The sequence below is a fragment of the Elgaria multicarinata genome, chromosome 5 (genome assembly GCF_023053635.1).
Source record: "Elgaria multicarinata webbii isolate HBS135686 ecotype San Diego chromosome 5, rElgMul1.1.pri, whole genome shotgun sequence".
NCBI lineage: Eukaryota > Metazoa > Chordata > Lepidosauria > Squamata > Anguidae > Elgaria > Elgaria multicarinata.
Genome location: NC_086175.1, coordinates 133,913,239 through 133,928,365, shown reverse-complemented (window position 1 = coordinate 133,928,365; position 15,127 = coordinate 133,913,239). Strand labels below are relative to the sequence as shown.

General features: G+C 47.6%; 1 protein-coding gene across 1 annotated transcript in view; it reads left to right on the top strand.

Annotated features, from left to right (window-relative positions):
- Nucleotides 1-15,127, top strand: part of ARHGEF17 (Rho guanine nucleotide exchange factor 17) — a 228,830-nt gene that overhangs the window by 169,181 nt on the left and 44,522 nt on the right. Inside the window, exons 3-4 of the mRNA XM_063127755.1 lie at nt 8,586-8,768; nt 14,243-14,359. Coding sequence (XP_062983825.1) covers nt 8,586-8,768; nt 14,243-14,359 — 300 coding nt within the window. The remainder of the gene's footprint in view (nt 1-8,585; nt 8,769-14,242; nt 14,360-15,127) is intronic.

Here is a 15,127-nt window from a genome sequence, read left to right as displayed (position 1 = left end):
AGGATCATTTCTATGCATGCAGCACCTGGTGAAATTCCCTCTTCATCACAACAGTTAAAGCTGCAGGAGCCCTGCCTTCTTTTGTATCTGATCCCGCTAGTATAGCTCCTGCAGCTTTAATTGTCATGATGAAGAGGGAATTTCTCCAGGTGCTGCATGCATACAAAGGACACCTGCTGAAATTCCCTTTTCTATGCAAATATTAAAGGTACAGGAGCCCAGTCCTCCTTTCCATACAGTCACCCTATTTAAGAAGGAATGCACTCATGAGATTGGGCCCAAGGCCTTTGTGTTGTGGATGTGTAGGAATAGTCCACTCCCATCATTCAGTGGCCCTGCTGGCTGGGAATTATGGGAGTTGCAGTCAACACACCTGGAAGGCACCAGGTTAGAGAAGGCTGGTGTAGACCAATTCCTGGCATGACCACTAATGCTTCACTTACACCACTGCTACTAATAGGTTTTCCTCCTCCTTCATTTCCTAATCTTAAACGCTTAAATGCATTCTCTAAAGCTAAATTGATCTAAAACTGAGCTTCTTCCCCATACTCACAATGCTGTATTTATTCTTTATGTTTTCCTTGTCTTTTGGTCCCCCTACTATCAATCCTCTCCATCCTCCCCTGGTGTGCCTGGAGCATTTTTTTTTTAAAAAAAAAATTACTGTCTTTATCCACTCTCTTTATTCAGCATGTGAAATAGACTTACCAATGCAGCACTATAACATTTCTAAATGTCACCCTTCCGTCGCCTTATCACAATGGTTTTATTTAATGCCCTGAGTCTTTCTCGTCTCTCGGCCTTTGCAGTGCACGCCGTCTGTGGTCTTCAGGATGCACATTTCCGTCTCCGTGGATCTATTCTATATTCTCCTACTTGTCCCAGTTATTCTCTTCAAGGCTTTCAAATGTTGTCACACAGAGGAGGGCCAGGATATCTTCTCAATCATCCCAGAGTGCAGGACACGGAATAATGGGCTCAAGTTACAGGAAGCCAGATTCCGGGTGGACATCAGGAAAAACTTCCTGACGGTTAGAGCAGTACGACAGTGGAACCAGTTACCTAGGGAGGTCGTGGTTTCTCCCACCCTAGAGGCCTTCAAGAGGCAGCTGGACAGCCATCTTTCAGGGATGCTTTAAGGTGGATTCTTGCATTGAGCAGGGGATTGGACTTGATGGCCTTATGGGCCCCTTCTAGCTCTACTATTCTATGATTCTGCCTCACTTTGACCTTGTATCACCTTGGTTCCCCTTTCATTGCTCACCGGCTCTCAGTTCCTCAGAGAGCTTCCCATGCTAGAGAAAATTAGGGAAGGGGTTGAGAATAAAACTGCCGGTATCGAAATGTTCCTTTCTATTGGTTCACAGTGCAGCCACCTTTGGGATATCATGTCAGCCTTGTATTTAACCATTCACCTGGTTGCCACTGGCGACCAGAAATTCCATGCAGGGAACTATGTGAAATTCTCTCTAGATGATGGAAGTGACAGCAGAAGCAGGCAAAGGAGAAATAGAATAATTGGTTTCTCTTTTGACATCCCACTGTGCTTTTAGCCTGCGGGAGTGTGGGGGTGGGAAATGTTATCCTGCTTTTTACACATAAGAGGTGGCTCTCTTATCAGTTAAAAGCCGGTAAGGTTTGTTTGTTTGTTTGTTTATTTATTTATTTATTTATTTATTTTTGCAGGCTAGTAACAAGGCCATATCATGTACAATTCTGGTCTCCCCCATCTCCAAAAGGACATCAAAGAGCTGGGAAAAGGGGCACAGAAAGGCAAGCAAAATTACAAGAGAGATGGGGACCTTTCCTGCGTGGAAAGTCTAAAGCTTTTTAGGCTTTTGGTTTAGGAAAATCGTGACTAAGGGAAAACAAAATAGAGGCATGCTGAATTATACATGATGCGGGAAAAGCAGACAGAGCAGAGGGTTTTCCCTCTCCCGTACTACTAAAACTCAGCGGTTGCCCAATTAAATTGACGGCAGTCGATTCAGGGCGGACAAAAGAAAGTACTTTGTCATGCAACGCATGTGTAACTTGTGGGATTTGCTGCTACCAGGTGTGGCGATGGCGACTTGCTATCAGCGGCTATTTACCATGAGGGCTGAATGGTGCCTCCTTGGTCAGAGGCAGTATACCACTGACTGCCAGTTCCTGGGAGCAGGAACAGGAGGGGGCTTTGCCTTCACATCCTGCCAGATCATGTCCCCCCCAGAGTCACATGGCTGACCAGTGCATGAAGCAGATGCTCGACCACACGGACCTTTGGCCTTCACCAGCAGGGCCCTTCTGGTGTTCTCATGTTAACCATCTGCTTTGTGTTTACAAGCATTTGCGTTATCCTGCATCTCTCCTTTTATTCAAGAAGCATATCAGTATTATTTCCTGCCTGCTGTCTTTCCCCTTTCTACAGAGCAATATCTCATCCAACATTTTCGTGGTTCTCTTTCGCGGTGCGTTTCAGCAGCACTTGAAAACACATCCTTTTGCCTGGGAATTTCCGTCTAAACCAGGCTTCCCCAATGCAGCTCCCAGAATTCCTGACTAATAGCCATGCTGCTTGGAGCTGATGGGAATTGAAGTCCAAAACACCAGGTTGGGGAAGGGTGTTTTGCTCTCCTTCCCATAGGCTCATCTGTCTTTTTTTTTTGGAATGTAGACCAGTGGTTCCCAAAGTGGGCGGTACCGCCCCCTTAGGGGCAGTGGGATTGCATAGGGGGCGTTAAGAGGCAAGGGGGCAGCAGGGGGCGCTAAGAGGCAGAGGGGCGTTCGAGGTGGTCTTTTCCAAGAAGCACCTCTCCAGACGGTCTTAAAAATTTTATGGGAGAAGGTAGTTTGGTCCCAAGCCATATAGGGGAAGAATCCACACATGTATTAATACTGTTTAAGAAGAGTCCTTTTAACAGTGAATTGAAATGTTTCAAAAGCACCAAAACGCTAATGAAGAGACATACCCTGCTTGGTGTGCCCCGCCACGCCGGTTGCAAAACAGAGGCGGCGTTCGCTCTCTTTTCCCTCCCTCCCTCGGCAAGCCTGCGGCGGGTGCTTCGGATTTTGAATAAATATTCAATTAATTGTTACTGTTTTGAATTTTATTGTTATTATCTTCCTTAGTGGGTCGTTGAAAACCGCTATTCTGAATAATGATTTTTATAGGGTAGGGTAGGGGGCACTGGGCACGAGTTTGTGGAACCAAGGGGGCAGTTACCTGAAAAAGTTTGGGAACCACTGATGTAGACCTATGTACAGGGCCCCTTGCTTTCTATGCTTTATTGTACAGCTAATCACATAATATTATTATCTATTTTCAAGGTCTACACCACATTTGGATGGTCAAATGAGGCTCTTCCACTTGGTTGGGGGCCTGATACACAATTGCAACCACAGAAAATTGCTGAAAAATCCATTTGGGGAATTAAATGCCCACTCGGCGGGGTGGGAAGTGGGTGGGGGAATCTCAGACTTGCCAGTGCTGCGATGTCAGCATCTGGATTCAAACACTTCTGAGCATGCCCCAAAGCCACGAAGTCTGGGAATGGCTGCCGTTGGCATGGGAACCAGAGATCCCTGAAGGGAAACCGTTGCGAATTAAAACCCGTCAGAAAAGTGGGCTGGGCAGGGGAGCAAAATAGACACGGCCTGTCTCAGCAATATGCCAGGGGCTTCTATTTATGTCACTCTCACTCTCTTTTTATTTGCGGCCCACCAATCACAACACGATAAAACGACAGATTATAAATAAGAGCTAGTTTCAGAAAATACATAGACTTACATAACAAAGTAAACTTGAATTAATATGGAAACAATCAAAAAGCAATCATAGATGGTCTAATCTAGGGATGGGCAGAAGGTCCGTCTTTGGACTTCACCTCCCAGCATTCCTGAGCAATGGCCATGGTGGTAGGGGCTTCTGGGAGGTGAAGTCCAAAACGTCTGGAGATCTACCTTCTGCCCACCCCTAAATAATAATGCGACGTTGCAACTCACTCTGTGTTTAAAATATTGGAACCTCCAGTAGAACGGTCAGCAGGGATTTTAAAGAATGGAAATAATTGTGTAGAGGGGTGTATTGAAGTGTTTTTAGCCTGCCTGATGAATACTACAATTAAAAATCAATCCATTAAAATTCAACGTGAGACTATCAGCTCATCACGGTTACAGAAGCAGAATCTGTTATTTACAGGGACTGTTGTTATATCTGCCTTCCAAAGCCTAAAGACGGTAAGACGTTATAACACGCCAACGAAAAGCCCTTTCTTTGGGAATTTGGGAAGAGAGAGATGACATAAATAAGACATTCCCCCCCCCCCCGTATCTGGGGCAGTAAGCCTATATACACCAGTTGCTGGGGAACATGGGCAGGAGGGTGCTGTTGCACCATGTCCTACTTGGGGGTCCCTGGCCGACAGCTGGTCGGCCACTATGGGAACAGAGTGCTGGACTAGATGGACCCTCGGTCTGACACTCCTTCGGTTCTTTGTCAGAGTGTCTGTATGTGGCAAACCCTGCAACCAGGAGAAAAAAGAATCATAGAACAGCAGAGTTGGAAGGGGCCTACAAGGCCATCGAGTCCAACCCCCTGCTCAATGCAGGAATCCACCCTAAAGCCTCCCTGGCAGATGGTTGTCCAGCTGCCTCTTGAAGGCCTCTAGGGTGGGAGAGCCCACAACCTCCCTAGGGAAATGGTTCCATTATACTGCTCTAACAGTCAGGAAGTTTTTCCTGATGTCCAGCTGGAATCTGGCTTCCTTTAACTTGAGCCCGTCATTCCGTGTCCTGCACTCTGGGAGGATCGAGAAGAGATCCAGGCCCTCCTCTGTGTGACAACCTTTTAAGGATTTGAAGAGTGCTCTCATGTCTCCCCTCAGTCTTCTCTTCTCCAGGCTAAACATCCCTAACCATATCATATCGTAAAGAATATGGTGTGCGATTCTTTAAGAGGGGTGTGTGATTCTTTACGGCACATGGGCCAAGAATGAAGGGAAACTGGATTTCAGTGAATCCTTAAAAGGGGTGGTGGATGTGCCACTGGTCCTCCCTGACTTTTGGCTGTTATGGGAGAGAAAGACTTTCAAGCATAAACTCTTCAAATACTTTAAAGGTTGTCACATAGAGGAGGGCCAGGAGAAGAGATCCTGGCCCTCCTCAGTGTGACAACCTTTTAAGTCTTTGAAGAGTGCTCTCATGTCTCCCCTCAATCTCCTCTTCTCCAGGCTAAACATGCCCAGTTCTTTCAGTCTTTCTTCATAGGGCTTTGTTTCCAGACCCCTGATCATCCTGGTTGCCCTCCTCTGAACACGCTCCAGCTTGTCTGCGTCCTTCTTGAATTGTGGAGCCCAGAACTGGACGCAATACTCTAGATGAGGCCTAACCAGGGCCGAATAGAGAGGAACCAGTACCTCACGTGATTTGGAAGCTCTACTTCTATGAATGCAGCCCAAAATAGCATTGGCCTTTCTTGCAGCCACATCGCACTGTTGGCTCATATTCAGCTTGCGATCTACAACAATTCCAAAATCCTTCTCATTTGTAGTATTGCTGAGCCAAGTATCCCCCATAGGAAGCTGCCTTATACTGAGTCCGACCCTTGGTACTTTTAGCCCAGCATTTTCGACACTGACTGGCAGCATGGGCGCTCCAGAGTGTATTTCAGGCAGGTTTATTTCTGTCCCTACTTGGAGAAGCTGGGGGTCGAACCTGGGACCTTCTGCATGCAAAGCAGCTGCTGTACCACTGAGCTACGGCATGTGGGTAAACGTGGATGGCAGGATTGGGACCCCAGGTGGGGCTGAATTTGGTGCCCAAGCCTAAGGGGCCCGCACCCCTGATTTAAAACATTAAAATATATTCAAGAAACAAACAACAAAAATACTGTTATTAAAACCTTGATAAGGTATTATTGGTGATTGTTTTATTACTCACACAAATGATAGCTTCAGTTCCTTCCAACTCAGTTGAGTTACGTCTAGAAGGATTCTCCTGGCCAATTCACGTGCGCAGTGGAGGACCCACGGACATACGGGGAGCCCTCCGTGGTGTGAAGGGCGCCACATAGGCTCAGGACCACACAAAGGACTGGTGAAAGGGAGGTGGCATCATGGAGATATGCTGGGAGGATGTTCTGATATAAAGGACAGCAAGGGAGAGTGGGCAGAGTTTGTGGAAGGCGCAGGAGTCATTCAGGCTGTGGAGGATAGTGGAGCTGAAGAAGCCACAGGCAGGGATGTGAGACCAGAGACAGGCAGAGGGCAAGGCTAGGGAGGGCTTTGAGGGTAAGGACAAGGCTAGGGTGACCATATGAAAAGGAGGACAGGGTCCCTGTATCTTTAACAGTTGTAAAGAGAAGGGAATTTCAGCAGGTGTCCTTCGTATGTATGCAGCACCTGGTGAAATTCCCTCTTCATCACAACAGTGAAAGCTGCAGGAGCCCTGCCCTCTTTTGTCACTCTAGTATAGCTCCTGCAGCTTTAACTATTATGATGAAGAGGGCATTTCACCAGGTGCTGCATGCATACAACTGACACTTGCTGAAATTCCCTTTTCTATACAACTGTTAAAGATACAGGAGCCCAGTCCTCCTTTTCATATGGTCACCCTAGACAAGGCGCGTGTAGAAGGTAGATGTGAGGAGACCATGGAAGACCTGGGAGGAGACTTCAGCAGTTAAGGCAAGAGGCGATCAAGGCATTTATTTTATTTATTTATTTATTTATTTATTACATTTCTATACCGCCCAATAGCCGGAGCTCTCTGGGCGGTTCACAAAAAGGCATGGGCCAGAATTTCTGCCAAAGGGACAGGGAGAATCAGAAGGGACGTATTTTTACTCTTAGAAGCTGGTCCCAGTTCTGACAATTGGAATTTGGTCCTGTGTGCTCAACATCAAGATTACCCAGAATTCCGTTCTTGCTCCAGAGAAAAGCACACTTTTGATCCTGCCAAGGGCTGCCCAATTAAGCCAGCCTCCTCTCCAGCTTTTAACCAGAGAACAATGAGATGTTAATTGAAAGGGACAAAGGCAGCCGGTCCATCCATCTCCAAAGCTAAGAGAGCTGCAGCTTTGTTCACTTGAAGGACGGGGAAGTTAATGAGAATTTAGAAGCCTTTAATTCAGCGTAGTGAAATTCCTGGAAAGGCTCCTGACTTAGTCACACCGTGTGTCTTCCTTGAAAAGGAGAAAGAGAGAGAGAGAACGAGAACACACCCATGAATGCCAAAAATGGCAGAGGACTTGGATGATGTGTAGGCAAAGTGAAGTCCACTATCACAGAATCATAGAATAGTAGAGTTGGAAGGGACCTATAAGGCCGTCGAGTCCAGTTGAAGACCACTGGCCTAAACCATAGTTTCGTATCACATCCAAGCAAGGTTGATGGATCAGAACGTTCATCTCTGTGCCTGGCGTGATATCTCGCAGAGATCTTCTACTCTTAGCAAGGACTTGATAAGATTAGAAGATCCCTGTAGGATCAGACCAAGGCCACAGCTAGACCTAAGCTTTATCCTGGGATCATCCAGGGTTCACCCCTGCCTGAGCACTGGATCTCCTGTGTGTGACCTAGATGAACAGGTTTGACCCCTGGATGATCCAGGGATAAACCTTAGGTCTAGCTATGGCCCAAGAGTCCAGATAGTCCAGGTTCCTGTTTCCCACCGTTGGCCAAAGAGATGCCTCCAGGGAACCCACCAGCAAGACGTGATGGCAACAGTCCTTTCCCGGTGTTCGTCTCCGGCACACGGCCTCTGGACTGATAGTGAGCGACAACTGGGTGGATGATGTGATGGAGAAGAGAGTGAGGCAGCGTGGGTGTTCTGCCTATCACAGCCTTTCTTAAGCTGGGGGCCTGCAGATGTGTTGAGCTACAATTCTCAGTCTGGCTATAGTCCAACACATCTGGAGGGAACCAGGTTGGAGAAGCCTGGTCTATAAGATCTGTTGGGGCTCATTCATATTGATTATTAAGTTTAGTTGTACTGTTGGTTTTTATGTTTTGCTCATAGCTCAGGTGTCCTTCTTCTTTCATGCTGGAAGACCCAGGTTCACATCCTCAACACCTTCAGTTAATAGGATCAGGTCGTAGAATCATAGAATAGTAGAGTTGGAAGGGGCCTACAAGGCCATTGAGTCCAACCCCCTGCTCAATGCAGGAATCCACCCTAAAGCATCCCTGACAGGTGGTTGTCCAGCTGCCTCTTGAAGGCCTCTAGTGTGGGAGAACCCACAATCTCCCTAGGTCTCTGGTTCCATTGTCGTACTGCTCTAACAGTGAGGAAGTTTTTCCTGATGTCCAGCTGGAATCTGGTTTCCTGTAACTTGAGCCCATGATTCCGTGTCCTTCACTCTGGGATGATGGAGAAGAGATCCTGGCCCTCCTCTGTGTGACAACCTTTCAAGGATTTGAAGAGTGCTCTCATGCCTCCCCTCCATCTTCTCTTCTCCAGGCTAAACCTGCCCAGTTCTTTCAGTCTCTCCTCACAGGGCTTCATAGAAAGCCCTGGGAGAGCAGCTGCCAATCAGGATCCATCACTGCGCAGCTACGTCTGTTACTAAAACACCCCTCCATTTATTTTTCTCCCCTCCCTTGCAGGGTTACATGAAGCCCCTGAAGCTGCCAGAAAGTTCCGTCCTCTGTGACCCATCTCTAGTGGACGAGATCTTCGACCAAATCCCCGAGCTGTTGGAGCATCACGAGGAGTTCCTGGAGCAGATCTCCGAGTGCACGCAAAACTGGCACGAGAAGCAGAAAGTGGGAGACATCCTGGTACAATCTGTAAGTGCAAGCTTCTGCCGTGGCACATCTCAGCCAGCGTCTACAGGAAAGGGGAGAGACGGGAAGAGGAAAGGGAGGTGGGAGAGGGGAACCTTGCTCGAGCAACTTGAACAGAGGGTTTGAATTTCCCAGGCCTCCACAATGAAGGTGGAGGAGAGGTTAGCAGCTAGCAGCCCATAGGTGAAACCCGGCATCTAGTTTATTGAACCCCCCTTTCAGATAAAGCAGAGACAGCAGCAGGGATGCCCTCCAGGTGGTTTCTTCCAGGCTTGGAGCCTAAGCTTCGCCCCCTGGAGGAAACCCAAGAGACAGCATGGGCCAGATCGTGGGCCCCACAGGCCAGAGACTCTGCGCCCCTGTTCTGAATAGAATCATAGAATCATAGAATAGCAGAGTTGGAAGGGGTCTACAAGGCCATCAAGTCCAACCCCCTGCTCAATGCAGGAATCCACCCTAAAGCATCCCTGACAGATGGTTGTCCAGCTGCCTCTTGAAGGCCTCTAGGGTGGGAGAGCCCACAACCTCCCTAGGTAACGGATTCCATTGTCGTACTGCTCTAACAGTCAGGAAGTTTTTCCTGATGTCCAGCTGGAATCTGGTTTCTTTAACTTGAGCCCATTATTCCGTGTCCTGCACTCTGGGAGGATCAAGAAGAGATCCTGGCCTCCCTCTGTGTGACAACCTTTCAAGTATTTGAAGAGTGCTATCATGTCTCCCCTCAATCGTCTCTTCTCCAGGCTAAACATGCCCAGTTCTTTCAGTCTCTCTGCATAGGGCTTTGTTTCCAGACCCCTGATCATCCTGGCTGCCCTCCTCTGAACACGTTCCAGCTTGTCTGCGTCCTTCTTGAATTGTGGAGCCCAGAACTGGACGCAATACTCTAGATGAGGCCTAACCAGGGCCGAATAGAGAGGAACCAGTACCTCACGTGATTTGGAAGCTATACTTCTATTAATGCAGCCCAAAATAGCATTTGCCTTTCTTGCAGCCATATCGCACTGTTGGCTCATATTCAGCTTGCAGTCTACAACAATTCCAAGATCCTTCTCGTTCGTAGTATTGCTGAGCCAAGTATCCCCCATCTTGTAACTGTGCCTTTGGTTTCTATTTCCTAGATGTAGAACTTGGCCTTTATCCCTATTAAATTTCATTCTGTTGTTTTCAGCCCAGCACTCCAGCCTATCAAGATCCCTTTGAAGTTTGTTTCTGTCTTCCAGGGTATTAGCTATCCCACCCAATTTTGTGTCATCTGCAAATTTGATCAGCGTTCCCTGTTGATAAGAGCAGCACAACCCCTCCAGCGTTCCCACAGCCGCAAGATAGTGCCCTGGTGGCTCCGATGCCAGTGGGACGTAAAATCCACTCCGGGTTTCAGCCAGAACCAGCCAGAACTCTAAAGGAGCTCCCCAAGCTTCCGCACCGTGGAGAGGACCTTTAGGCCTGCTTCCTGATCAGCCTGGCCAGTTACTGAGGTCATCTGACTGAGGCATTCCTGGCGGTTCCGCTTGGACCCGCAGTCCGTTTGGAGTCCACTCAGAGTCGAGGCTTCAGCATATTGGCGTGCCCTCTCTTTATATTATTATTATTATTATATTTATTAGTATCCCGCCTTTTGCCCAATACTGGGCCTCAAGGCGGTCTTACAAGGTTTAAAACATACATTGTAAAACCTAGGAAAAGAAATGTAAAAAACAAACAAAAACCCCCACTACGTTTAAAATACACAATAAAATTATAAGTCATTAACCTAGATGGAGGACAAAATTACTCTCCAAAGGCCTGCTGGAACAAACAAGTTTTAGGTGGGTTTGGAAAGCCCATCAAGGAGGGAGCCAGTCTAGCTTCCCCGGGAAGAGAGTTCCAGAGTACTGGAGCAGCCACCGAGAAGGCCCTCTCCCATGTTCCCACCAAGCGCGCCTGTGAAGATGGCGGGACTGAAAGAAGGGCTTCTCCAGAAGATCTCAAAGCATGGGCAGGCTCATAAGGGAGAATACGGTCTTTCAGATAACCTGGACCCGAGCCATATAGGGCTTGATAGGTCATAACCAGCACTTTGAATTTATTTATGTATTTACTACATTTTTATACCGCCCAATAGCTGAAGCTCTCTGGGCGGTTCACAAAAATTAAAACCATAATACAACAACCAACAGGTTAAAAGCACAAATACAAAATACAGTATAAAAAGCACAACCAGGATAAAACCACACAGCAAAATTGATATAAAATTAAAATACAGAGTTAGAACAGTAACGTTTAAATTTAAGTTAAAATTAAGTGTTAAAATACTGAGAGAATAAAAAGGTCTTCAGCTGGCGACGAATGGAATATTATTATTATTATTATTATTATTATTATTATTATTATTATTATTATTATTTATATAGCACCATCAGTGTAGTACAGTGTAGGCGCCAGGCGGACCTCTCTGGGGATCTCATTCCACAACCAGGGTGCCACAGTGGAGAAATTGCTCTTCTCTTTTATTGCTCCCTGACCGTTGATGTCATTTCCGGCACCCACTGAAGACATTTTTATTTAAACAAGCCTTCCTTGACTAACCAGCCACGGATTTATTAGATTTTAAAGATTTTAACTTTGTATTTTGATTACTTTTTCCCCCTTTTCTTTTTTTATTGTTTGTTGCATGGGCATTTTATTAGATGCAGGAGAATATATAAATCCTGGAAATAAATAAGTACGTTGCTGAAACCAAATCCCGCTAGAGAATCTCAGGCTTACTCCTGACACTCACCTCTGGGCTGGCGCGTGTATCCCCTTCGTCTCGTGCTGTTTCTGGGGTGGCTGATCTGCCACCGCTTTTGGCTTTTGCCCTTGTCAACACCCCTTAACTTCCTGTACCCAAACCAATCCTTCCTATCAAATCGACCACTGTCAAGGAACTGTTATTTCAGATGAAAATGTTGCTTTCCGGGTTTACATACCACATGCTCTGGATTCTGTTCCAGCTAATAACTACTAGCCAACAGTCACTCAGTGGGTAAACTGGGAGCTGTTGTCCCAGTTTATAACCTATCCCATATATGATGGGCCTCCATGCTCTTTGCAGGATCAAATGTGGCTTGACCCCTTTCTCCATTAAGTTTTCCACCCATTCCGGTTGATCGAAATGTAGCGACTGTCTTACGGCCTATATCTTTTTTAAATTTTTTTATTTATTTATAATAATCATCCTACAAGGAAGTGGAGTCAGAGAGGGGATCTCACTGGGGGATTCAGGGGGTCAAAATGTGTGCTGCGTTCCCTGCAATGACTCACTCGGTCCCTTTGGGCTATTCAGTCTTCAAAAACCACGAAGGGCTAGAAACGTCAACATGGAAGGCGCGATTCCGAGGACGCTGAATTTTGTGGCCGTCGTGGAAGCCTGGGGGTTGCATGCAGGTCCTGTCGAGGGCGGCTTCCGAAGGCTCAGTGCAGGTCCTGCTGCAGAGACGACGCTTGCCAACAAGATCTCGGCTTGGATTCCCAAACTGAGAGGGCGGTTTTGGTTTGAATCCAAGAGCCCGGAGCCTGGAGAGGTGGCCGCCTCTCTGTACTCTAATAAATCCCCGTTAGCCTCCTCTCTCTCTCTCTCTCTCTCTCTCTCTCTCTCTCTCTCTCTCCCCGCCTCTCTGGTCCTTTTCCCTTGAAAGTACTTTTCTTGGAAAGGGCACGGAACAGATGCTGCTGCTTGAAAACAGGGGCCCTGGGAGAAAAAACAACAAGTACCCCAGTACCCGGAACAAGTACCCGGAAGAGCCGTCTGCAGGAGATGCTCAATATGCGAGCCTCGTCCGCACGTCAGGTGCAAAGCTGGCAATGAGGAAGAGTTCGCCGTGTGGCCCAGCCAGGCTGCTTGGGACGCAATTCTCCCTCGCAGCCCTCCGCAGCCCTCCGAGATGTGTACAGGTCCCCGTGTGCTTCCAAGCACGGCCAGGAGCAATTTTACGGTGAAAGCTTTTGGAGGCTGCAGAATGAGGGCACTGAGGGCCTTTGCAGCAAAGTCGCTCAGCCTGCACCCTTGGGTGGTGTGAGCAGATCTGGCCTAGACAGCCCCGCCATGGGTGGGACCTCCGGTCTCTGCCAGTGCAGCAGCCCCATAATCCCCTTTTCGTGATAAACATTCAGCCTCTGGAGCCGTTTGCTGGCACACGCCTCCTCTCACAACTTTACAAGCATTTCCAGGGGTGGGGTGGGGGCATTTTCAGGTTATTACCCAGGCACGTGTATCAGGCTGTTTCCACAGATGATCCGCAGACCCATTTTCGGATCCCGACATGTTTGCTCAGAAGTAAGCCCCATTGATTTGAGTGGGGCTTACGTCCAAGTAAGTACATTTTGGACTGCCACCTGAGAACCTTTTCTCTGGATCTTTAATGATCCCCTGCAGTCAAACATGCAAAGACCTGTAATCAGGTTGAAGCATGACTTCTCAAAAGCCTTAATCCTCCCATTTGGAAACTCTGTCCCTTAATTCCATATATGGGTGGAGGGAGTTGGGATTACTTAGTACGCAGGAAACACGCATTGCCCCAAGGAGCATGCTGGCGACATCCTGACTGTAAAACCCTGCCCTGATTCTAGGGTGCAGCTCAGATTAAGCCGTACAGCAGCCTTCCTCAACCTGGGGCGCTCCAGATGTGTTGGACTACAACTCCCAGAATGCCCCAGCCAGCTCTGGGCATTCTGGGAGATGCAATCCAACACATCTGGAGCGCCCCAGGTTGAGGAAGGCTGCCCTACAGGAACCCTCCCATTTGAAATCAAACAATATTCCTCAGAAATACCACCATTTAATTCAAAAGAATTGGTGGATTTTCATGCAATTAGATATATGTGATCTTGAAGGTGAGAGTTACAACTGCAAATGCCAATCCAGCCGGCTCTACCAAGGAAAACGAGAGCAGAGCTATTCCACCAGCCTATTCCACCAACTTCATTTTTTCCTCTTCCTTTCCCATCCCTTTTTCCTTGTATGTTGTGCCCTTTGAGATTGTAAGCCTGCAGGCCGGGGCTGTCTTGGCTCCGATAGGGAGACCATATGGAAAGGAGGACAGGGCTCTTGTATCTTTAACAGAATGGGGAATTTCAGCAGGTGTGATTTGTATGCATGCAGCACCTGGTGAAATTCCCTCTCCATCGTTAACAGTTAAAGCTGCAGGAGCCCTGCCCTCTTTTGTATCTGGTCATTCTAGCATAGCTCCTGCAGCTTTAACGGTTGTGATGAAGAGGGAATTTCACCAGGTGCTGCATGCATAACAATGACACCTGCTGAAATTCCCTTTTCTACACCACTGTGAAAGATACAAGAGCCCTGTCCTCCTTTCCATATGGTCACCCTAGGCTCCGGGAGCCTTTTTGGCTGAAGAGCAGGATAACAATGTTATCTTGCTGCTGCCGTGACTTCCAGTTTTCTTCTGTATGGCATCCCTTGGAATGACATCCCTGATTAAGCCTTTCGTTCCTCTCTCCAGTTTTCCAAGGACATCCTGGTGAAGATTTACTCCGCCTACATTGATAACTTCCTCAACGCCAAAGATGCCGTCAGGATCGCCAAGGAAGCCAGGCCAGCGTTTATGAAGTTTCTGGAGGTAGGACATGATCCCCTCTCCTTGGCTTGTCAAAATAAGAGGTATCTTAGCTCAAACGTTCCTGCAAACCACAGCCTATGGCTTTGAAGCCTCCCTACTCCATCGCCTGAAACCTATCAAACCAGACCAGAATACTGTGTACAGTTCTGGTCACCACACCTAAAAAAGGATATTATAGAGCTGGAAAAAGTGCAGAAAGGGGCAACTCAGGCCACAGCTAGGTGTAAGGTTTATCCTGGGATCATCCAGGGTTCGCCCCTGCCTGAGCACTGGATCCCCTGTGTGTCACCTAGATGAACAGGTTTGACCCCTGGACGATCCAGGGATAAACCTGAGGTCTAGCTATGGCCTCAAATGATCAAGGGGCTGGAGCATCTCTCCTATGAGGGAAGGTTACAACAGCTGGGATTGTTTAGCTTGGAAAAAGGGAGGCTAAGGGGAGACCTGATAGAGGTGCACAAAATTAGGCATGGTGTGGAGAATGTGGACAGGGAGACATTTTTCTCCCTCTCTCAAAATACTAGAACCCAACGGGGTCATCCCGTGAAGCTGATTGGTGGGAGATCCAGGACAAATAAAAGGGAGGACTTTTTCATACAGCGCATAGTTGAATTATGGAACTTACTGCCACAAGATGTAGTGATGGCCACCCATTTGGGTGGCTTTAAAAGGGTGGTTGGATAAATTCCTGGTGGTGAAGGCTATCCATGGCTACTAGCCCTGAGGGTTGTGTGCTACCTCCAGTATTTGAGGCAATAGGCCTGTGTG